Source organism: Diadema antillarum, unplaced genomic scaffold, assembly GCF_040938485.1.
Source record: "Diadema antillarum isolate AM-2024a unplaced genomic scaffold, OU_Dant_1.0 scf00000082, whole genome shotgun sequence".
NCBI lineage: Eukaryota > Metazoa > Echinodermata > Echinoidea > Diadematoida > Diadematidae > Diadema > Diadema antillarum.
In genome coordinates, this window is record NW_027270971.1 from 2,339,346 (window position 1) to 2,365,488 (window position 26,143).

Sequence of the window (26,143 nt, forward strand, 5' to 3'; positions counted from 1 at the left end):
TGAGGATGTGGGACAAAAAGACAATAATGAGGATGTGGGACAAAAAGACAGACTAATGGACAATCCATACACAAATTGCCATGGCAACCCTGATGGGCAGAGGAGGAAAAAAAGACACAGCAAAGGTAAATATGAAAGCCTCTTTACAACAAAAGGAAGTGAACTCAGACAAATTCAATGCCACAATGATGTAAGTGCACTGCAGCAACCACAGACAACTAAATTGAACTACCAAACGAAATTCAATTTTCTTGCTGCAGCAATACTAATCGGTCTATGTGATCAGAGAGAAGCAGATATCAGTTTTGTGTTAGTTCTTTTTTTTTATGGGGTGGGGGGGGGGGTTCCTATATCTAAGATAAGTTTTTATTCCTCCATAAATTCCTACATATTAATTCCTGAGATCTTCCTTTGATACTTTTTTATTTTTCATTAAAAATAAATGAAGGGGGAAAAAAAGGCTTTAGTTGCCCCTACGTAGATGCATGGGACATGTCTTTCATCCATGGGTGCCTTCACAGTAGCCGGAGGACGCCAATGCTGAGGAAGGAGCCTGTGGCCAGGCCGAGCACCAGGAAGAATGCCATCATGTTGCCTGCTGTCTCCTGGTACTTTGACTCCACGAATCTGTGAAAGGATAGATCAATGCAGTGAAGTCTCTATCAGAGTCTCTGTCTGGTCTGTCATCGTTGTCGTTGTTGTTGGGGTTTTTTTCAGCAAAGTTTACCCAAAGTTGAGCTTTAGCTGACATTAAAGCAATCCTGGCCATACGAGTTCAAATCTCAGTTGTTAATAAAATGTTCTTCTTGAACATGTTGCCAATTTAAGGATCACTTACAAATTTAGTGATTTATAAGCTTCTGCAAAATCCCACTATTGAAATAAACAATAACATGCAAACAACTTATGACTCAAATGAACGAGGTCGATTATTCCCTCTCTACCCTATGAAACTGTAACAAATTAATAGTAAAAATCACAATGAAACAGATAGAGCACAAAACTCTAAAAATGTGGTATCTGGGGTTTGATGGATTAAAGCACAGGTGATCAAGAGAGCTTCCACTTACTTTGGCCCATAGATCATGCAAAGTGACCCCAGGTAGCCATTGGAAAATGCAAAGAAGATCATGAAGACAATAGGGTAGGCATCGTGCGTGAAGACCACTTCAGAGTATCTCGTTGCAGGGCTGGCATTGCACAGAGCGAAGAGCGGAAAGAACGCCAGCCGCAGCAAGACCAGCAGACTGAGCACGCCCATGCGATTCTGACTCGGCTGATTGACCAAAGGAAAGGAGTAAGAATTGGGTTATACAAATATTGTCATTAGCTGATCACAGTTTGTTACTACTGTTCAGTGGCAAACAGATGGTTTATGAATGGAGCTACAACACATGGAGCTACATGTAGCCATTCATCATAAATACATGTTCACAAATATACTTGAATATTATTGATCACTTATCAAATACAGGGGGATATGGGAGCAAAAATGAATGCTTATGATACCCAATGAAGGCTTGTCAAAATGATTCTTACAAGGTTATTCCATCAGGGGTTTTAAAAAATGATTACAAAAGACAAACCACAAGGTTGTGGGAGAAATTCATGTCATATCTTTAAATTACCAGGTAACTATGTTGCATTAAAATGAAGATATACTGCGAGACTGCTGAGAAGTATACAAATAATGACCCATCGGAATAAAATATGACATTGTAGATTTCATCATGACTACTCGATCTCTGATTTACTGTGAATATTTTTGAAATTAAAAAAAGAAGAAAAGTAGTCATCGCTCAATATTTGTAAAACTGATCACCTGAATGACGATATCCATAAACTACTAGTACTAGATCATTGCATCATAAAGTACATTTCAGCAAAGGCCACTGACTTTTGTCAATGAAAAATAAAAAAATAAAACATCATAGACAACAAATTTTTCAATGAAGCAACATTTACAAAATGCACGTAGTAGGTCTGTGAGCTGCTGGATTTCTTACTTATTAATAGGATTCTCCCACAGGATTTGTCCCCTTTAAAGGCAGCAATTAAGGCATTGGTAGTGAATCTGCAGCTTATACTGATAAAAGGCACTGAAAGCTAGGTATGCTATGGTTTTGTTTGATAGATACTTTATTTTCTGCAAATCAATATACATAAGTTACATAATCATGAAAATGCAGGAAATATACAAAGTAAATTCAATGCAAAGTCGTTTGACTTGCATAAACCACGATACATATTAAGTACGTAATCATGAACATGTAGGACATATGTAAAGTAAATTTAACACAGTCTTTTGACTTGCATAAACAACGATATGAAAGAAATTTAATATACAGTATGCATGTCTATGCAGCAGTGATAAGAATAACATTTATAGTTAAGAAACGATTATGCAGAGGGCCGCCATTATAAGCATTGCTTGAAAAGATGGCCGGCCCGAGGAAAAGATAAGGACGTACTAAATTCGTAACAATATAAATTCTGCTGCGAAGGCAGCAGGGGAAAATAAACTCTGGTGTGTGGTTCTGGCAATGATATCAAATTTCAAAACCTGACACAAATAATGATGCCATTCTCCCATGAAACTGACCTGAGAAAGCACTCTGACACACAGTTTTGAAGCATGACAGCACCCTGCTATCTCCTCAATCTGTCCTATTTCTACTTTCTATTTCAATCCAAGGAATGTGATCTAAATGTCCTTTATGGAGTACAGATTGTACAATATATGGTTGTTATCATAACAAGCTGCAAACACTAGGACAGTCATTGCTTTAAAAAAAAAAAAAAAAAAAATAGCCCTTTCTGTGCCATGGACTTTGGACAGAGTGTACAATGCTATGGGGTTTTCTGTGCCAATCAGCAGTCAACGCACATAAAGGGTTAACGTGAATGGGCCAATGTGTACAGTGAAAAGTCAATGATTTTTAACAATGCTAAAATCAGAGTCGGTATTACAGGGATGGAATGAGTACTCCACAGTGTGTTACTGTTTCACACGGGAAGGCTTGTTGGGGATTAGCTGTGGACTAGCCTTCTCAAATTAAAAAAAAAAAAAAAAGCAGTCTGCCCCACAGAGCTGCTGACCATCTTTCTCAGGTTGTACAATTCTATAACATGCATCGGAGAACCCAATCATCTCCCTCACACACTCTTAACCCGTTGAGGACGGACTGATTTTCCTACAACATGTATTTCCCATAGACACCTGCCCACGTATTCTCAGGACTCCTCCTCAACGGGTTAAACATTAAGTAATGCAAATAAAGACCCGACCTCAACAAACAAACTACAGGAGTCATGGCACACAATGTAATCTTGATCTCCATACTTACAACTTGTAGGACTGAGAGGGATCGTCCAAGGAAGTCCATTGTGTTGAATAATAGATAGCAAAAAATGGGTGTGAAGTATACATCTGTGAAGAAGTGAAAGACATAGAAAAAGTGTAAACAGCTTCCACGGTAAACATGATTGTATATTTTCAGATAACTCTGAGCCAGACTTTCAACAATCAATTTTTCAAGATTTTTCTCTTACATTTTCATTTATAGCTTTGTCTTTCCGTATCTGATTTGGCAATACTGACGCATGAAAACTAAACAACACAAGCATGAATACATATACATACAGTACAGACATACACACACAAAAACACATAAGTATACATATACACACACAAAAAAGTTAATAGCATAATCACAGTACTGTAAAAGTGAATATTTTCACTCATGCATTTTCTGTGCTCAGCCAGGTAAAGTGAATTTCACAAGTTTTTAGCTCTGCGGAATCAAAATATGAAATAGTATTACCAACAGGAAGCAAAAATTTTCAAGTGCTTGTATTTTCGCGCTAGGTGCGCATTGAAATGTGCTAAAACTTCAACACGGCAAAAATTTCTACTTTTACATTATATCCTGGAGTTAGATGGTCAAACAGATACCAAAGGACACTTGTGGATTTCACTACGAGTCATGGACAAGCACTGTGACTATGAATTCTTTTTAATGGATAATCAAGTTTATAAACACACATTATTTGCTCTCACACTGCAAGTGGTGAAGTAAATTGTATGTTCACTGAAACATTCTGTATGCATAACACAGGGTTGCACACTAACCCATTCTTTTGTAATACTGGTATGACCTTTCCCTCTCAGACCAGTAAATATCTAGGTTTTTCCATTTTTTACGAGACCAAGCCTAATATTTGATGATCCTGTTCTTTCCTTAACTAGCCCCAGCACTGTTATTTTCAATTATTTTCTGCGGTCACGTCCAGTAAATTTGGCAATTCCTGAAAATTTACTGACCCTGCAGTGATTTTTATCGGTCTTGGACCGTCAGACTGGTGCCAGTGTTAAGCATTCAATTCAATTCAATTCATTTATTTCATTCTCATTTTCTTTCCAACAAAACATAACACGAGGTAAATCAGAAAATCCATCATAAGCATGTATACAGTACAAAGTGCGAAGGATTAAGGATATACAGCAAACTAATAGAGATGAATCATGTATACATACGGGAAAATACAAAGTTATATTTTGAGGAGAAAAAAAGAGAACTGAGAGGTCCACTAAAAAGCAGTGCTTGTAGATTGTGGACCACTCAAGAATTTCTTCCAAAAATACAGTACTTCACATACAATTACAAATACATTACACACAACAACATGGCATAAATAAACTAAGGAGATACAATCGAACGGAATGGGACAAAAACAAAATTAGTGGAAGAAAGGGAAAGGAAGAAAGAGAGAGAGAGAGAGAAATGAGAGAGAAGGGGGGGGGGGAGAGGGGGGAGAGGAAAGATAGAGAATGCCTACATGCTGAACAAGAGAAACGGAAGAGAGAATTGATGAGGTGCTTCGAACAGCTGGTGACTGCACGCAGCTGTGTAGAAATTATGCAAATAACATGCCGTATTTCATTGCCTAGTAATGCCATTTTTCACTGCGTAATAATGAATTAAATAACCGATGATGACCCTCATGTTTGCTGTAACCTGTATAGGTAATGAAAATAAATATCTCAGCTAGAATTTAACAAAAAAGATTTCAAATTACGCTTAAAAATGTATAACGATGAAGAATTTTTTATTTCAGGACCTAATGAATTCCAAAATTTAGGGCCGATGTATATAAATGTGTTCTGAGCTAATAAGGTTCTCAAAAGGGGTAAGTGAAACTCATTAGACCTCCTAGTAGGATAATCATGAAAAGATTGATTTCGTGGAAACATTGAATTAAAAATATTGGGAAGAGCATTTGTGTTATAATTGAACATGAACTGGCCCAGTTGAAAAAGAAACAAATCTTTAATTTTTAAAATCTTATATTCAATGAACAATGAATCTGAATGAGAACGTGGCGAAACCCCACAAATAATACGAAGTACTTTCTTTTGTAATAATAATAGTTTATCTAATAAAGTTTGATGGGCGCTACCCCATGCTAAAATTCCGTAATTAAGATAAGGTAATATTAAAGAAAAATACAACGTTAACAAAGACGACGATGGAATGTGAAACTTAAGTCTGTTGATAATACCAATATTTCGTGAAATTATTTTACTTATGTTGATAATATGAGGCCTTCACGAAAGTTTATCATCCACTGTAATACCAAGGAATTTTATGTGGGATACACGTTCTAATTGAGTACCATCAAAAATAAGATTTGTGCTTAATGTTTCTATGGATTTACTAAAAAGCATATACTTAGTTTTCTGAAGATTAAGTGATAATTTATTAGCTCTTATCCATTGAGTCACTTTTTTCAATTCAGAGTTGACGGTGTCAATTAAAGTATTAACTGGGTCTTGATGGGAAAAGAAAACATTTGAGTCATCAGCAAAAAGTATAAATGAGAGTGTATCAGATGACCTGCAAAAATCATTGATGTACACAATAAAAAGTAAAGGACCTAATATACTACCCTGAGGGACGCCACATTTAATAAATTTGAAACTTGAGTTATTCTCGTTCAGAGATACATATTGTTTTCGGTTTTGCAGGTAACTCCTGAACCACTCCAAGGCCTTCCCCCTTATGCCATAATGTGACATTGCATAACATGTAGTTGTGCACATCTCTTTCAACCATGCCTTCAGCCTTTTGAAACAACACTGCGACAGCAGTGTCGTTCAAAAAGGGCTGAAAGCTTAGTTGAAAGAGATGTGCAAAACTACATGTTGTGAGACACACAACCTGGTATCGTGCATTCAAGTTCATGTACTTTCCATGTGAGATTTAAACTAAGATAACGATCTCTAAATTACTTGTCAAGATTATAAACACCTCATCCAGCACAGCATAAACTGACAAATTATTACTTTCACAATCATAAAAACCTGCAACAGTGTTCTGATCTGTGGGAAGCAGTTGCTAGGACTGACCAAAGATCATCCGATGTATTTTGTTGTTCTCCGAGAAAACACAGACACACACACACACACACACACATAATGTCACATAAAATCAGACAGATGGATAGACAAATACATCTAAAGATAGACTGACATATATGTGAATGCATATGAGTAATCATTCAGACTTGATTTCTCTCAATAACAAACAAACAAACAAACAAACAATATATATATATATATATATATATATATATATATATATATATATATATATATATATATATATATATATATATTGAAACAAGAGAGGGAAAACTGACCAGAAACAAATAATAACAAATATTTATTATTATTTGTTTCTGGTCAGTTTTCCCTCTCTTGTTTCAAAATATATTACAAAAAGCTGCATCGCTTCAGCGATCCCTCGCATTTATTCCAAAGTTGATTTACATCCTTTGGGTTTATGTCAGGTTAATGTGTGTGTGTGTGTGGCACACATACACACACTATAGCTTCTGACCACATGAGCAAAGAGAGTTAAGGGTTTGGGACGAATACCGATCTAGGGCTTTCAATAGCTCAGTCGGTAGAGCACCGGTCTAGTAATCCGGAGGTCTCGGGTTCGAATCCCGATGAAAACCCATTTTCTTTGCTCAAAGTTCTCACTATTTATTATTATTTGTTTCTGGTCAGTTTTCCCTCTCTTGTTTCAAAATATATTACAAAAAGCTGCATCGCTTCGGCGATCCCTCGCATTTATTTCAAAGTTGATTTACATCCTTTGGGTTTATGTCAGGTTAATGTGTGTGTGTGTGTGTGGCACACATACACACACTATAGCTTCTGACCACACAAGCAAAGAGAGTTAAGGGTTTGGGACGAACACCGATCTAGGGCTTTCAATAGCTCAGTCGGTAGAGCACCGGTCTAGTAATCCGGAGGTCTCGGGTTCGAATCCCGATGAAAACCCATTTTCTTTGCTCAAAGTTCTCACTATATATATATATATATATATATATATATATATATATATATATATATTATATATATATATATATATATATATATATATATATATATATATATATATATATATATATGATCACACACTCTAAACTCTACATTACTCCCATAAATGATCTTGCCAAGGTTCTGATCATAATTACCAGGGAGTTCACATACTTTGGAACGTTCTACACAACCCATATCAAAACAAGATACCTGGTAGATGTATACTGCTTCCTCAATCAATCAAAATACAAATTATTAGATTCACAGTATTCCTCTCTGAATACATTTCCATATAAATTTAACACGCACCAGGTTTTAGGTTTCAACATATTGTAATCTCACCTGTAAACTCTGTATGATGCATTGGATGGATCTGGGATACAACCGCTGGAAAGTTGCCCAGCGTTACGGCAAAGGTGAGGAAAACCATGACAGCCGGAATCCAGATCTGTGAATGGAAAAAGCTGTAACATAAAGCTGAGCACCTTAGGATTTTCTTAGACTTATTACGGTCAAACCTGTCTATAACGACCACCATATATAGCGACCACTGCCGTACACGATTACTAAACACATATCCCCCCAAGAGAAAAGCCATGTCAATGACCCTGTCTATCACAGCCACCTGTCTACAACGGCCACTTTTTCGTTTCCCTTGGGTGGCCACTAAATACAGGTTTGGCTGTACTTACCTAGCATAGGCACAATACTTGTTATGACAGTATGACACATGATGCCAAATATTTGGATGTTATGAGACCTCCCACCCTTTCCTTACTGAAAAATAAGGATGATCTGGCTCAAAAGCAGGAAAGACAGCGGAGTTCCTATAGGAGTGTGTAGTGAAATTATCAAAAACAACAACAACAAATAGGAAACTCCTATTGAAACAAGGGCTGGGAATGGTCAAAATTCAGATTCTTTCCTCCAAATTCAGAATGTTTGGGAGGTCTGTGGTAGGTTCTACTTCCAAGACTGCAGTTGATTATAATGAATGCTCTTAAGTCTTGTAAAGTGGTTTATCAATTCTCCTAGTAACATGTTTGGCACCTTGTGTTTATTTGACCCCACTGTTCTCAGACTAATGCACTCTTGGGATTGTACTGTCATGACAAAAGAACTTCTGAACGATCTTCCTTTCACATAAATCACTAGCAATTATTTCTTACATCACTCATGCGTTGAATGTTTGATACAAACACAGTTAACATGGCATGCAGGCACTAAATATCTAAAATAGATCAACGAAACCTGCTGTTACTATTTGCAATCAATACCCTTATATGCTTTAGTCAAAACTTTAAACTCTTATAGAAAGGATGGATTTTGACCTATCCAATACTTAAAAATGTTCCATTTATATTGCAAAATATCAATGTTTTACACCCTCATTATCAAGCTGAACATTGGCTACAATCACTTGCCACAAGAGGGAAAAAACAGAGTATAAGAGATGTTGAATTAACATGCCCATTGAGTGCTAAACTGAGACTGTCATTCTGCCATGGAAAAAGGACAAACCAGGGCAAACAGGGATACATTAAAGGCATAATTTACCATTTGCAGATGAAACAAAAAACCAGCATTAGTGCTTTAAAATAGTTCAAAAATGTTAGTTAGGGATAGAAACAACCACTGTAAAAATTTGAATCAGTAAAATCAATGTTAAGTATTGTTAAATATACAAAATGTGAACAATAGTTACAATAAAAATGTTTCCAGACAAAACCGTCTGCAGTTAGTTTATTGAGAATGATACTGATATCTCCTTATATTTTAGGCTTTCTTGCAAAAACAAAAACAAAACAAAAAATTATATGGTAAGATGTTTTGTGGTACAACAGACTTACACATATGCATTAAATGTGATATCTTGAACATTCTTCAAATCACTGCTCCCAAAGGTAAACAGGACCTTTAAACTTAGAGTAAAATGATGCATAGGAAATCACATGATCACACCTTCTTGAATATGAACCAAAATGGCGGTTTGGGGGTTTTCTTCTCTTCGAAGCTGCTGCTCAAGGATCTTGACAGATTTCCGACATCATCAACCTCTGTAGTAACTAGAACATTAAAAAGAACAACAAAGAAAGAGGAATTTGATGGCACTTTGTTTCTAAAATACTCAGCTACACTTCATGCAAGTTTGATTTTACATATAATAGTCATTCATTCCTGATCATGTGACCTGGGATACCTGATGCAGATTACTGTGCCCATTGCAAGACAAGATGAAAAAAATCCCAGCATGAACAACAGCATGTAGGACAACATGATGTCTACCATTCATGAAAATGATATGTCGTTGTCGCAGTCGTTGAATTCAATTTGAACAATGGAATTCTAATTGCACATCCAGATGTATTGTTTGATACATGAGCACAAGTACAGGAAATACATGAAATTCAAAAATCATTTTCTGGAAATCTAAAACAGAAATATCTATTAGAACTCGCGAGCTTCACAGTGAGGGATTTTTTTATAGTACCTGTTGCAGTCAAACCTGCCTTCTCAATATTTAGATTAGAAAGCCTACTCAAGTGTAGCAACATGCTTCTGTCCAACAGGAAAACCCTGGTGACACAAGAGATACATGTATTAGGAGGATTAGGTAATCATTATTCATTGACTATTAGTTTCCAGACATCTGCGCTGATCAGGGGTGCATGCCAATCTGAAAACAAAGGGCAGGAAGGATGAACTGAATGCTGAAGAAAATATATGGTATCGTAAATTACACCTATTAGAAAGTACCTTGGCAGATAATGCTTGCTTTATAGTACCAGGCTTTTCCCAAAACTTTCTTGCCCTGCTGACACCACCATGACCATACACTTTCCGCCACATAGGGTTAAGCAGTTTTAGTCTTCTATGCATTACTGGCTTAGTATTTGCTCATCAAACCTGCATAGATATTGGGGGGGGGGGAAGCAGGTGGGAGGGAGGGAGGGTGAAGGGGGATTTTAAGACATTGGAATTGAAATATCTTCATTTTGTAAACATTGACAAGTGTTACATGAGTGTCACAAGGCACGTTTGTCATGACCATAATGCATTCTTTTCTCCTTTGACAACATTCACTTTGTGTTCGCTGGTTGTGCATTCTTGTTCATCTTTTGAACAGGTGCTGCAGGCATCATTTCAAGGCGTATTTATAACTTAATATTGTTGAAGTGTCTGAGTTAATCTTACACTAATGCAGCATTTCACAGCTGTGATGTCAAGGTACTATACCAACTCTGCTTGTCATTCATACAGTTGAAGCTGCTTTTTGAAAAATTCTTGAGGGAAACCTTCATCAAATCGATGCTTATCTCTAAAGTTGGTGAACAGATTATGATCAAACATTTTGATGATCATAACATCTTTCAGCTGGTTGTTCCAACACTTATACAGAGCAACTCAAGTACTTTGATTCATTTGGTAAATGTATCAAGTCTGGAATCATGTTGGTTGATCAGTCTTGAGATTTGCTTGGATGTCATATAAGTGATCACTTTATGGGAAAAAAAGGTAACTGTCATGGTGTGGTACTGTTGCATTTTTTCATGTGAATCTTCCCCCTAATGATTTTATAGCCTCCTATATACCAAATTGTTGATAATATTCAGGAGACAAAACACAGCACGTTCACACTCCACAGGAAGAGTGACTGCAATTACCCTTTAAGTCTGTAATTCCGCATGGTCAAAATTGCAACAAAGAATTATATGGGGAGAGGGTGAATTACAGCAAGGTGCAAGGAGGACCGCTGCTCGGAGAGAGAAAGAGTTGTGTATCTATCAAGCAGTCACCACTGGGATGACAGCCCAGAAAAAGCAAACAAGTTACCACACTGGTGATCACACCCACAATGTAGCATTCAGGTGATGAAAACTTGCTTTGAACAGACATTCTCCATTCTTTTTCCACAACAATTCTTTTGAATCAAAGAAAAGTCATTCCTCCGGTATGATGGGGTGATATCACTATAATTGACTGGTAAGAAGTTTTGTGACTCAGTTTACACAATCCTCCAATATTAAAGATAACTTGTTGAATGATTCCTGTACAACTACTGGTCCTTGATAGACAAGGGTAGTAAAGAGCTGAAAGACATCAGAGAACAAAACTGGGATGTACAAGCCAAATTGCTTTGAGACCAGAGCATGAGAGAGTGTAGATATCCAATTCTTCCGAAGGGTTCCATACAGCAGTGCAGCTGATATACTGTCCGAAATTGATGAATTTGGAGCAAGGAGAAAGTAGTGGAGCAAAAGACTTCAAATTTGATGATTGGTTCAAAGTGAAACCCCTCACATCAACTTGGAGGAGTTGGAGGCAGAGGCTGGGGAGAAAAGTGCGATTAGCAAACCACAGAATGAGGGCGTTTTAAATAGTGTAGCCATCACCATTACAAACTACTTCAGAATATTTCGGATAGGAGAATGTTGTTAGTGAGGGGGCAAAACAGATCGTAAGAGATTTATTGCGCAAATGACCAAGGGCCAGAACTGCAAACACATTTACCACATGAGCTAATCCCCTGCTGTTTGACCCAGCGTTGACAGATTTGGTTCTTTTTCAAGTGCTGGCCTAAAATCAGGGGAAGTAAAATGTTGCAGACAAAGTGAACAAGCAAGTAAAAACCTGCACAATAGACAGGTTTACTAACATAATCAAATTTTATGCATGCCTTTCAGACAATGGTTCTTCTTGACAAACTGAAAGCTTGCCCAAGGTAGGTTTGCCTGACACAGCAACAACATAGCAACAACCACTATATGCAAACTTGATTCCAAGTATTGAAAGGCATTTTAGTAAGTGATCAAGTAGACTTTGCTCATGGACAGAAGAAATATAGCCCAACCCGTTTCAGAAACCTGCAACCTTATGATCTGTTGAATCATTGCAATATTTGCAATTGTTGTATGTGCATGCTGTGTTCACAGCTATTTTTTTATACCCATGCTGTAGCTAATTTGCAAAATTCAGGTCAACAAACGGAAATATTTATTGAACTTTTTCAGCCTATTTTGTACACTCTCAGTGAAGCCTTAGATCCAGTAAAAAGGGCGGTGGGGCAGCAGTGCCCCATGACATTATCTGGTGTGGAAGCTGGGACAAGAACTGACGAGATGACAAAACAAGGCAAGTGCCAAAATGTGTCTCGCCCTTTCGCGTATAAAAGAAATTAATGCTTTTCTAAATCCCAGAAGTTCATTGACCCCACCTATGACCTTTGACCTTGAGGTGACCTTAAACTCCCCAAGGGACATTTACCAGCCAAGTATGGTCACAAACGGACATATGGATCAAAAGTTATGAGCCATAATCGAAATGCGCCATAAAGACTTAAACACTGGGCCCTAAAAGTTCGTTGACCCTTGTCTGTGACCTTTGACCTTGTGTTCAACTTCATCCCAAAGCGACATCTACCATCCAAGTTTGGTCCCAAACGGGCATATGGATCAAAAGTTATGAGCCATAATGGAAACGTGCCGTAAAAACTCAACATTGGGCCCTAAAAGTTTGTTGACTCCTGTCTGTGACCTTTGACCTTGTGGTGACCTTTAACTCCCCAAAGGACGTCTACCATCCAATTTTGATCACAAACAGACATATATACCTAAAGTTATGAGCCATAATCGAAACGCGCTGCAAGCACTTAACATTGGGCCATAAAGTTCATTGACCCCTGCCTCTGACCTTTGCCCTTGAGGTGACCTCCATGTTTGGTAAAATGTGTAACTTTGTATAACCACTCTTCCCTCCAAGTTTGATTGAAATTAAGTCCTCAGTAGAGAGTTATTCAAGTTTTTGTAGCGTTACGGACGGACAGCGGACGGACAGACGCCGCAGACGATCCCTTAGTCTCCCCGCACCTCCGGTGGGCTCGACAAAAAGGAGATAAAAAAGACAAAGACAAAGACAAAGAAGATAAAGACAACAAAAATGAAGAAGATGATGAAGAAGACACAGACAAAGATGGAGAAAAAAAAAAGACAGAGAAGAAGATGAAGGAGAAAAAAAAAACAATTGTCATATCTCAATGTGGTATTTCATGATTACCTTGCTTGTTGAGATAATACTCTGCAAACTGGTTTCTTGGTAGCACGAGGTAGGCAGCAAAAGTGAAAAATATGCAGAGAACGGCAAGCAGGAAGTACACAAATCCTATAAGTGAGACGTCTTCAATAGCTGGTGACAATGAAGAAAAGAAATGCAAGTAGCCATAAAGCCTGGTAAGTATACTTTGCCCTGTAAACCTGATAGTGGTGGTGGGGGTCGAAACAGCTATAAATCATTCAGAAAGCCACTCATCCTGACACCAATATGCTACAGTTCTACAACCATACATTTGTTTCGGGATGTTCAATAACATATTCACACACTCACAAACAGGAACCAATACTATCTAATAGTATGCAGTGTTTCTTTGAATCTCTGCAGTGCTACACTGACAAAATGTTTAAAGAGTGATCAAAGCAGTTTGGGAACCCTCATACAATGTAAATACAAACACAGAAGCAAAATGCTTATCATAACATAAATTCATATGTCACCAACATGATAGCGGAACCTGTTTTAGGGGGTTTTCCCTTCACAGTGTGGCATTCATCTGGGGCATATTTGTCTTCATTTGGAACAAGAAAGACATTATGTGTCACTGTAATCCAGTGCAATGATTTGGATACATTGTAGTTGTAAGGAAATTATTAGTACTAAACAATATGACAAACATTCCCTTAAGTTAGCAGCATTCATCAGTCCAACAATTTTGTGAGCATGGATGGGGTCTCATTCAGAAACGGTTTCAATCTACTTTCAAATGACGAACAAAGTTAGGCAACTAGCAATGCAACGACAGAATTTTCACTGGGGAATCATCAACATTCTCCAGATTATTAACTGCAGTCTTTTGGTGTAAAACTACCTTAGCTCTCATACAGAACAGAATATCCACAGAATATTTGAATTTGCTTCTAAATGCATCATTTCAGGCAGAAGTGTGACACAAGTTATTTCAAACCATCTTTTGATAGAAATTGAGGGGAAATTATGAGAAGAAGACTCCTGTACAGTTTTCACAAGAAGACAGATTACTGAAATGTCCCAATCATGCATAATGTGTTATTACGTAAATGTAACAATGAAAGAGAAGTATTTTCTTGCTGCAAACACAAGAAATTTTGCATTCGCAATAGAGTACACAGTTGGCAATTTACAAGGATGGTTTATCAAGACAGTGGCATGTATCTAGGATACAGAGCATGATGAGATATTTCTTTAAACAAATATTGCATTCAATACCCATATAGTATACACTGTGACTTCTGGAATCTTGGTTGTATACATCCTTAGAGTTTATTAAAAGCAATGTGAAGAAAATTTGTCATACCTGCGATACTCACAGAGATAAGCAATGCCGGAGACAACTACATAAAATTAGTCCTAAGTCTCTCTATTGCATATACCTGGTTCATGTATTTTACTGCATACACAAGCTTTACTTCCCTACAAGAGTTTTGGCATGGAAAAATTCTACATCCCAAGGCATTGAGAATGGTAAGATTCTGACAACGGCTTTCAACAATCGTCAGAGTTGAATAAAATGGTGCTAACATACCAGATGAATTAATCGGTTAATAAATGCGCTTTATGAGAGAGCATAATCCTCTGCAGATCTTTCATAAAATTTTTGTTCAAAGTCCAGTAATATTTGCCCGCATATTGTAAGACAGGACTTAGTTTCTTTCCTTGACATTTCCTCTTCCTTTTATTTCATACAATTTACATGGTATCACTATTTTGAGCTTGTAGCTTCTGGTTTCAGAGATAGCATTCTACACAACACAAACTTGATGTTTAGATACTGTCAAGATACCCGTTTCCGTGAAATGTTGCCTTTGTATAGAAAGAAACATATATATGATGTAGTAACGCATCCTTATTTTAAAAAAAAAAAATCACATCATCTTTCCTTTTTGGTTTTGGTCCCATGCCAGTGGAGATTCTGTTTTTGATAGGCAGAGTGTGCTCCACTGAAATGACAACAAAGATGGATTGGGTGTATTTTGAGGCTATTTCTCCTCTGACTTACTTACTTGCTATACAGATGATTGAGACCAATGCTGGCAGTATTCCGCCGAGGCCCTGGCCAGCCATGAGAGACTGTGTGTACTTCTTTGGCAGGAGCCCTCCTAGACCAAACACGCTGCCTTGGAAAATCCCACTGAAACCTGAGCCAATACAATGCATCCAGACAAAAGCAGAGATATCATTCTTTCTGCACTTAAAGGGGATGGCTAGTAACTGATCAGTGGGAATCAGTGGGAATGCTGAGGGACGATTGTTCCAATCCTTGTGGGATTCATTTAAGAGTACATTATATATCTATTCTTGTGTGAAAATTATTTGCTTCAGAATGGTCTCATATTCAAGTAATGTGCAGTTTAATGTTTCCAGGTAAGCGTCCCTGGTCAGTGACGGGGCATTAATCTGCACATTACTTGAATATGAGACCGTTCTGAAGCAAATAATTTTCACACAATAGTAGATATATAATGTACTCTTAAATGAATCCCACAAGGATTGGAACAATCATCCCTCAGCATTCCCACTGATTCCCACTGATCGGTTACTAGCCATCCCCTTTAAAACTTCCATCCATTTTCTTCTTGCTTCAATGTCCTCTGCAGGTGGCCCAAAATGGCATACACAGTTTTATACTTGACATGAGCTTTGTAATAAATTCACACTGTTACGATATTGCACTTCTCAGTGGGAAATTACAGTGCATCAGCAAAATAACATTGATAAGAAGAAAGAAGAGTGAAATGTAGATAAAATCAAGACAGTCACCATTGTGCAGACTCTACATAAAACCTACCAGGTGATAAAATGAAAAGAGCATTTCTGATACAATCCATGGAATGGCTATTAGTTAAAGATAACCCATTCACTGATTTGTATTTTGCATTCTCTACTAGCACCCATGATTGATGTAATTGCTCATGTTTTTGAATATATGTATGCATCTACCTGATGGAAATTCCACAACTGTAAAAGTCAATTGATTGGAAGTGAACTGAAAGAAACTAAAGCACTGTAATGGTGGAAATTTTTGCGCAACGAGAAGTTAGCACAAAAACAAACACATGCTAATATTTTTGCATGCCATATGTTCCAGTAATAATGTCCTGATCCCCTGGAATTAAAGCATGTGAAATTCATCTTACCCAGCCGTGCAGGAAAAGTTACTCATGTGCCGAATCCACTTTTACAGTAAATTGAACTGGCCGAGTAAAATGTGTGTAGAGCACAAATGATATAAAAATATGACAAGGTCACAGAGGTATAGGCAAATTGCAATGAGTAAGATAAGAGTAAAAAAAAATCAATGTCTTTTTACTTACAATTAATGACGACTACACTGACCAAGGTGACAATGAAGAACTGTGTTTGCCCTGGAAAAGGAAGCCAGACATACAACATCAGTATGTTTGATTACAATACATAAATGGCCACACACAAGGACACTTTCAAATCCAGCACAACATAATTAAGACAGATTAAAGAATAAAGCTAATGGCCAGTGTATATTCAGGTCATAAATTCATTCATTTTTTGCAACATGTACTCAGCGCACGAGTCAAGCTGCCTACTAATCACTGCTCGATCAAACGTTTTCACATATTGAAGGGTCATGCCTAACATTTCTGCACAAGGATGGCAGCAATGCTCAAACTTTGTGAGAGCAACACTGTGTAGAACATACGTCCAGTTCTTGAACTGCCCTTTAAAATAAATGAAACCTGAGTCATGGCGAGGTAGAATTCAACCCATTAAGGACGTCACATGCATTTTACAGCCAAGCATGAACAGCTGGTACACCTTAAGATTTTTTTTTTAAATTGTTTAAAATGCACAGCTCAACGCTAACGACATTGTGATGATGAATTGCATTGTAAAAAGTACTAACATTGCCAAGCAACACAGTACCAGTATGTCTCCTGCCCTTTACAGTATGCTGCATATCCCAAACATATTCACAGCGGTGTATAATTTGAATAATGGTTAATATTATGTGGCAAGAACATGGACAAATTATAAGACCTACGGGTGATGGTTTTTTGTTTCAGAAAATGACTTTTTCAATTGGGGAAAAAGGCCAATTTCATTGCGAAGAAGTTTCTGAATGGAAATTCTATTGTTTATTAGCAATATGATACAAAGGATCAAATTTCCATAAAACACTGGGCAAGTGACAGGTAAGGCAAAAGTTATCACTTATAGTATACAAGCTTTCTGTACTTACAGTTTTCTGTATCTATTCTTGTGAGCACTGTTGTAAATGTAAATATGACCAGCATCCCCGTTAAAGATGTTATCATTCGGACTTTTAGGGTCACTCTGTAAGGAAGGCAAAATGATTAAAAACAATACAATCCTTAGTGCTGTGCAGTACAATCTGGATCAGTAATAACAAACTGCTTTATAGTAATAACTGCACAACAAAAGACACTACAAAAGATCAATTCAAACCACGCTGGATTACATGTACATACGTTTAAATACATCATCCACACATGCTTCAGATATCTTAATTCAGTCAGTTTGAAAACTTTTCTTTTCAATTATTTTGAAAAACTCTAATTCAGCGCAATGTTAGATATCAGTTGCGTAATTTAAGTTTCAGAAGGAAATATTTGTCTAAATCTGCAGCTGAGATACTTATTCATGCTTTGATTTCTTCCCGGTTGGATTTTTCGAATTCGTTGTTGTGTAATCTTAAAAAAAAAAAAAAAAAAAATCACATCCACAGAAACGTTCAAATCCCACCTTTAGTTTAAACATATCTATTCCTCTCACATTGAGGACTATAATTGTGGTCTATAATGTTCAGAACAATTGTATTCTTTTATCTGGTATGTGTTTGTTTGTTGTCTGCCATTTTCTACTCTGTTGTCATGTTTGAACATGTATATATACAGTGTATATCTATCTTTTCATTTTTGAAGTGCCATGAACACAGAAAGGTGGACCTGTGCACTATACAAGAAGCCACTATCATTATTTTTATTAAATAGGAAGGATGACTCACCTATGTTTGATACCCATATTCACCAATACAATGAGAACATTTGGGATTTGTGCAGCAACTGAGAAGTATGCCTCGTACATGGCCACAAGGTCATTTTCGGTTGCAGGCTTCAGGGTAGGGCCAGCCGTTACGCCGGTGTCAGGGTTTGTCGCATTTTCTTCTGGTGGTGCAAACTTGAAGTCAAAGTACTGAAAGGCAATCAATTTGTAGATACAGGAGATATAGGGTGGTCTGCAAGGGTTTCAGTGTGCCACAGTGGCACCTTAAAATGTTCATAAAATGCAACATTAAATAATAAAAAAACCACAATAGATATTCCAAGGATGTTTAAGAGATGGAGTGACAGCTATTTTATTCCCTTTGAGCCCATGTTCGATGCTGCCACTCGTAAGTTACATGTACGTAGCTAGCCCGCGCTCGTAATTCGATTTTGGGTCGGGTTGACCCGGTTTAAAAATTGATTTTAAAACGATGATTTTCTCTCTTTTATCGAATGGTATAGACAAAGAGCAACAGGTGAGGTATGTTACTTTTATAACTTGTACTTGAAGTCATATTGGACCCGTTTTATGCAGTTTTGATTTTCGTGGGTTTGCAAATGTGGGCTAATACCTTTAATGTGAGCGTTAAAACAAATCTTCACATTGCCCAGAAAGATGCGGTATTGAAACCCCATCATCAAAGGCGCAAATGCACCTATGGAATTTCTTGGTGCATCCATACAGACAGCTGTTTAAATAACACAGTAAACAGCTAGTTTGAACCTCCTGGGTTAAATATATTTTTTATACTCTGCATAATGTATGTACTTTGAATGAATTTTGCCAGATTATTTCCCTTTTCTATCTACAATGTATATTTGATCTTCATGAATCAACTGTTGCCTGCAAAATCAAATTGCTGCTGCTACATACCATAGTGCAACTAGAGAAAACTGATGGCTGTTTGCATAATCATAGCCAGTTGGATCTGCATATCTTGAACCTCCATCGGATTCTAAACACCACACCAAAGATTTGACATGCAGAAAGTATGAGTCACATTACGGTTACATCCACAAGCTTTCCTACATATCCTTGCATTCCTCAGTGGTTGTACATTTTAAACTAAGAGCAGAGAGAGCACAAGAGAACATCTACAATCTTGTAGATCTTCAGAGCTTCCATGACCCTTGAGCGGACCCCAGATAACAGACTTCAAACTTCATCCATGAACAATCACACACATAGAAAATGAGGACTTTTTTAATAGCAACATGGTATATGAATACAACAAATGATGTACCAGTACTATAAACTGCCTTGACACTTACGTTCTTAGCAGTGATGAACATATTCCACGGAAGGACAGAGCACATTCCAAAGGTGTAGAATACTGCATACACAAAGAAATACCTACAAGGAGAAGCATGTACACTGTATTGATAATGAATGAAGCTTAGCAACAATCACCCTCTGAACAGATTTCTCAGACAATAATCACACATCACGGCCTGCATGTCATACTGACATATTACGTGTATTATGGTAAAATTGAGAATACTAGCTTTAGCATACTATATGGATATCCAGGTATTTGTACACAAGATGACCTGCAGAAATTTACAGCTCACTGACATGTTACACATAGCATGTACATTATATTGTATAATCTGATTCTTTACAAAGAGGTAAAAACTATAATGATTTCTTTCCTAATTCTGTTGTGCAGCCATTGTAATACCTCAGTGGCTGAGTAATTTTTGTGCTACGGCCAAAATTGTTGATACTTTTAACTCATGTGATGCTCACTTTGAGACATGTGTCGTAGAAAAAGGCAACGTGAGGGAGTCCATGTTTCAGAAAAGTTGCCATGTTTTTAAGTTCCTTTCTAACTTGAATTCTCAGTAATAACAATTTTCCCACAAAACTAATACTCTGTATACCACAGTGAATGTACGTGCAAATTGCACGATTGAATTTGCTCTTTAATCAGGGATTCACTATCAATGACTCATAAATATCACTGCCTAAACAACACTTGTGTTTAATTGGTCATGGTTTTATCATTTGAAATATCCATGTAGTCATGGCTGCTCAAAATAAATACCTACGTACAGTAAGAAGTTGGGTATAACTGTCAGAATATTTCAAAATCTGATTAACCCGTTGAGGACGAACTGATTTTATTACAACACGCATTTCCCATAGACACTTGCCCAAGTATACAAGGGACTCGTCCTCAACGGGTTAATTACCTGTAAAGGAAACATGTATCTATCGCATACTGACATACCTGGGAATTTTCACTGTCAGCTGAAGTGACCCTACTTATGTGTGGATTTCATATCACGTCAACAGACACAAGAAAAAAAGAATATGTTTTAAAAAAATTGGTATTTCAGCACTCTGCATTTCATGGAATACAGTCCCTGAGAGGATTATTTAACTCAACTTACTCTAGAACTTAAATTCAAAGGTGAAATTCGCATACAAGCACATTCACAGGAAGTGCACGTATTGAAATCCATCCGATCAAAAGTTTAAAAGGTACGAGTGTCAAATTAGCTGGTACGTCATATGGTCTCTAGACTATTGTACAGAAAACACATTGCTTATCAATACTCACCTATCTACTGGAGCATCGGGTGGGGAGGAGTCGTAGACTGCATCTCTCGTTCTCCCTGATTTGATGGAGACTGCTGGGTTACCATGGACATGACCATTACTACTGCTGCTGAAGTTGTCCACATCTTCGAGCAGACTGTCTGTTTCAGCCATGGCTCTGCCAATGCACAAATTGAAAGAAGGGGGTTTCAGTCACGCTCAATATCATACAGCAACATGTCATGTGTGAAGTATAATGGGTAATGCAGTAGATGAAGTTTCCATTTTTAATTGCATAAACCACAGAAATGTGTTTTCACTGTCTTTGGAGTGAATACTTGTATGTGGCCCTTCATATTGACACTCTGACAGTCACAGGCATTAGAAATCAGAAATTCTGCAAAATAATGTAATTGAGTAAGGTGTAAATAAGCTGGCTAAAAAGAATAAAAATTCTTCTTTGTTCAAAGACAAAAAGGTTTGATATTGTCTATGTAACACTTATTGATTACCTTCCATGTTGAAATAATTACAAATTTGACAAAGTATAAAAGTTATCAGTGTCTCGAAGAAGCATGTTAATGTTTTTGCTCTGACTTGACCGCTTGCATTTGAGTGTCTCCTGTACACTTCTCTGTATCCTAACTTCCACGCTCATTATCTCACTGCTGTCCATATCAAGTGTGGTCATTTTTGTTTTTTCCTCTGGTTAAGTTTCAAGAAATAAAGTGGGGCATTCATTTGAAAGGTTAGAGACAGGAGAATCCAACAAATAATGATCAGCACAATCAGAAGATCAATGTTTAACCAATTTATCAGACTTAGATTTCTCAGTGATTGGTCAAACATGCTTGTACAGTGTACATTAGTTTCAATTTGGTCTTATTTGAAAAAAAAATAGTTGACATATTTCTGACAGAGCATACACAGAAAGAGAGAGACAGAGAAAAGGGATAAGTACCAAGATAGCACTCAAGAACTATACAAAGGATTGATGACACTTTACCCTGTGACAAAGCACTGCATTAATCTACGCAATCACATGAGACAGAGCCACCTCCATGTCACATGACCTACAGCCTAAAACAATGTTGGAGCTACATTATTGTATCCACTGTACACTTGTGAAGATTGGGACCTTAGATACACGGATTGTACGTTGTGGCGCTTTAGTCCCTAATTCTGTCACAATCTCCAAGTGAAGAACTAACACGGGAAGTCAAGGTAGTTGTGATCCTCCGGTTTGCTAAGCGGCCTTGTCCCACAGGATGTTATCATACAGATAAAACAAGAGGTTGTCGGGGATCATGTGACAATAAAGCCATCACATGCTATTAAACTAGAGTTCAGAGACACATACACTGGAAACACTGTAATTCACTTTACAATTGTACAAGAACTGCCAAAAGCAAAGCACTGTATTGTTGGAAAGTTTTAGGTTTTATGAGACATTCTGAGGTTTGTTTATTAACACTACATGTACATGTATAGTGTCAATAAAACAGGCATTCACTGGAATAGTTCGGAACTGCAATGTACACTAAGAACTCACTTTCATATGATTTCAAGCTTTTTGACTACCTTGGTATGGGTGATTTCAAGTTCGGTGCTAGTGATAGTACTAGTGCTATCTCAGCACTAGCACCAGCAATATTTGAACTTGAAATCAGTCACTGTTGGGAGGTTGACCTCAAAATCATGACATATTTCCGGTTGCTGGTGCTGGGCTTGGTGTTGAATGTCGTCTGCTGAACCAAGCTCCGCCATTTGTGTTAGCGATTTACATGCTTTTTCTTCATTGACTAACACTAGCCCCTAGGGATTATCATTTTTGTCTTTTCAAGTTCAGTGCTGGTGCAGGCATTGCCATGCAAGACCCATAGTTTGTATGTCCATAAGTACTGTAGATACACATTCTACGTGCAAGGTCTATGCTAATGCAGTGGTCTCCCATGTAAATGTCCACGAACACTGTAGACATGGCTCTATAAATCAGAGCCTGTCAGCAAAATTAATATTTGTGTTTTAAACAAGGAATGAAATTTGTGGCATTTTAATCAGTCTTCTTCAAATGTGTCTAAAACTAAGCAGTAATCATACGCCATCACTTTTTTCAGCGCACAATTCCCGCGGTCCTCGCAGTGCTGTGATTCAAACACCTACATGTAGTGCTGGTGATCGATAATTTTGACTGGTATCGCTTCGTTAATCTGACTGTCAGTGCTGGAGCTCGATTTAAGGTAGTTATTTGGGAGCTACAAGGTGTAGCACTTGCACTAGCACCGAACTTGAAATCACCCAATGTTAGTAAGTTTTAGTGATGGCCAGGAATATGAATACTGATTGTTTAAAAATTCATATTCGTGTAGAAGAATACACAAAAGGGTGCCATATACAATGTATTCCAAGAAATTTTACACTGTGAAAGCCTTTCTTATTAAATTCTTGTCATACAGTTACATCAGCTAATAGTCAGAGCTGACAATGTCATCACCTCACAATTTTCCAAAATTTGATCATACATGTATACAGAATGTACAACAACAACAAAAAGACAAAAATTCAATGTTTCTTTTAGTGTTACAAATCAAAGCATATAACATGATGTTATTCCAAGACGAATAACTTTATAGAATAATGATCACTTAGATTAATTAGGATTTGAGACTGTGGCATGCTTGTGTTGAATGAAAAACTGTGCAATGTTTGCATCATGCATGGTAGGAATGTTACAATCTGAAAATTGCAGAATTTCATGTAGAAACTACTGTACATGGCAAATGGTGAGGGGATGACATCATCACTTCGCAAAATTTGCACATATTCACATTGACTGTTCAAGAACTGTTCCCTGAAAAACTAGCAAAACTTTAAAATATCATAACTTCCACATTTTTTAATCTGATTTTGATTAAATTTTCATTGTTGTGCTAAGAAAATTTTACTTACGACTCCTTTTCAGACTAAATTTCAGCTGGCACGCTGGAATGCCTCTTTATGGACTGGCTCCTAAACATACGATCTTCAAAGATACAATGCCCTAAATGACAAAGTTGTGTCCATTCCTTCTCATGCACTACACACAGAGCCGACTGACAATTCAGCCTTCATTAAAGCAGAGTGTATTGTCAAGGTGAAGTGGGCTCTTTGCAAGAATTAAGTGAAGCAGATTTGTCAAGTACAAGTAGAAACTATAGTAGAACCGTTAAACAACTTTCTTTACACACACTGAAAAGCCTTTATTTAATAGAGTAATGGGGGAACTCTGTCTTGAGATCATGTTTTGTTGCCTCCTACGGCAATATAGGATCTACCTGTACAAGCTATCCTCGACGCTAATCAACCCTCGATGGTACATTCAGAGTGATGGATACTGTCGAGTACCGAAGTAGAAGTAGAAGTATGACCTTTAAACAAGGAAATCATAAACTGAGTCAATCTTGTTCATGAGATCTGGCAAACAGTGCAGTGAAGTGCAGTTCTTTGTTTATGCCCCAAATACCATCAAATGTTTGCCATGACAATATTGATAAACATAACTAAACTTTCACTTTCATTTTCACGGTTAATCCAAGTACCCTTTTGTCAATCATTCTGCTGTCCATCTGTGCTTCATTCTTTTTGTTCTTTTACAGCTGTCATAAGACGTATACAGTCTGGAGGTTCAACATATCAGCATCATCAGATGCTTGTAAACTACAAGCTCCATCTTGTCTAAAAAGCAATTTATGAACTGCATATATTCCACACTATTAACTTACAGGCCCATGTGCATGGCATGGCAACTAACATCTCAAAGTACAGTTCCAAAATCTATGCCAAAGTCGTAGAACAGTATAGGGCCTACATTTACTATACTACAATCAAAACACTCTCAAAATTATTTTAAGGGACACTTCACACACATTGCAATAGAACTAAACATGACAAAAAATATAATTAGTCAAAGTAAACAATGTCAATAGAACAATGCACTAGTGTTGTGTACAATTGTACAAAATACTGTAAAGCTCTAAAGTTTGCTGATTTAAGTGATAGTGATGGGCTAGACGTACCGACTCGTATACCAATGTCCAATGAAATGGGCAATGAAATGGTATACTGCACTGCAATCATGCATGTGCAGGGACTATAATCGATGGCATGTAATTAAAATAAGGCAGTCTACAGTACTTTTTATACAGCCGTACGTGCGATAAAAACTTCAAAAACTCTTTCCAAACTCTCTCTTTTTTTTGGGGGGGGGAGGCAGACAGGCGGAGGCCCTCTCTCCAAATATGAAAGCGAAATGATGAAAAGCCACTTCTTGCCTGTTGTCGATGTCGGATGTTGTTTACTACTATACTAGTATCTTTTCTTGAACAGTTCTACTAGGCCTACCTACCAACTGGCTACTAGTACTAAGCAGAGCACATAGGGAAAGTAGGCCTACTGCATGCACGAATCACTGGTTATCACCAATCTGGCAATAGGCAATATCACTGTCACAAGTCTACCCAGCTGATCACGTAAACACAAACTTCTTGGTACAATGTACATACGCTGTGGATGCAAGACCGTCAGGCGTCAGTCAGTCAACCTAGCAAGGCCAGCGAGCCCGTTTTGGAGCCACTGGTGAGAATTAGTTGCTAAAATGCCGCTAGACGAATCCACATCTTCATAACAATCATCCACTGTGCCTTCTAGTTTTGTAGTCTACAAAAATATATCTTGTGGGGTTTTCACGTCCCGTGTCAAATCTTAGTCGTCTGTAAAATACGCGGTAGGCTTCCTATAGCTATGTGTGTGTACGATCTTTGCTGTCGATCCGTTGCGTTGTGGCTATACTGCTTGTAGCTGTGTAGTATGAGTACGTGTGTGTTGTTCGTGCAGGTTGTCTCACCTCCCTGGTTCGTGTGCCGTGTACTTGTCTACTGCCGTAGCTGGCAGCAAACACTCAGTGATCCTTTATAGGCGGGGTGTGGGAAATGATTTCACATCTTCCTTGATTTCGATTATATACTAGGCCTATTCGGTTTGGGAGGAAAAATTATGATTCAAATGTATAAGTTTGAATTTTTATTATCATCTAGTGAT

General features: G+C 37.5%; 1 protein-coding gene across 1 annotated transcript; it reads right to left on the reverse strand.

The window, feature by feature from the left end:
- Nucleotides 1–404: 404 nt before the first annotated feature.
- On the reverse strand, nt 405–25,833 carry LOC139717777 (equilibrative nucleoside transporter 1-like). Its single transcript, XM_071629277.1, has 13 exons — nt 25,609–25,833; nt 21,090–21,245; nt 19,795–19,876; nt 18,483–18,670; nt 17,697–17,791; nt 16,795–16,845; nt 15,484–15,618; nt 13,448–13,576; nt 9,356–9,459; nt 7,736–7,841; nt 3,348–3,430; nt 1,071–1,276; nt 405–627 (listed from the first exon to the last, which is right to left on the reverse strand). The coding sequence occupies exons 2-13, from the start codon at nt 21,239–21,241 to the stop codon at nt 516–518; spliced, it is 1,443 nt and encodes a 480-aa protein (XP_071485378.1). The 5' UTR covers nt 21,242–21,245; nt 25,609–25,833; the 3' UTR covers nt 405–515.
- Between the last annotated feature and the right edge of the window lie 310 nt (nt 25,834–26,143).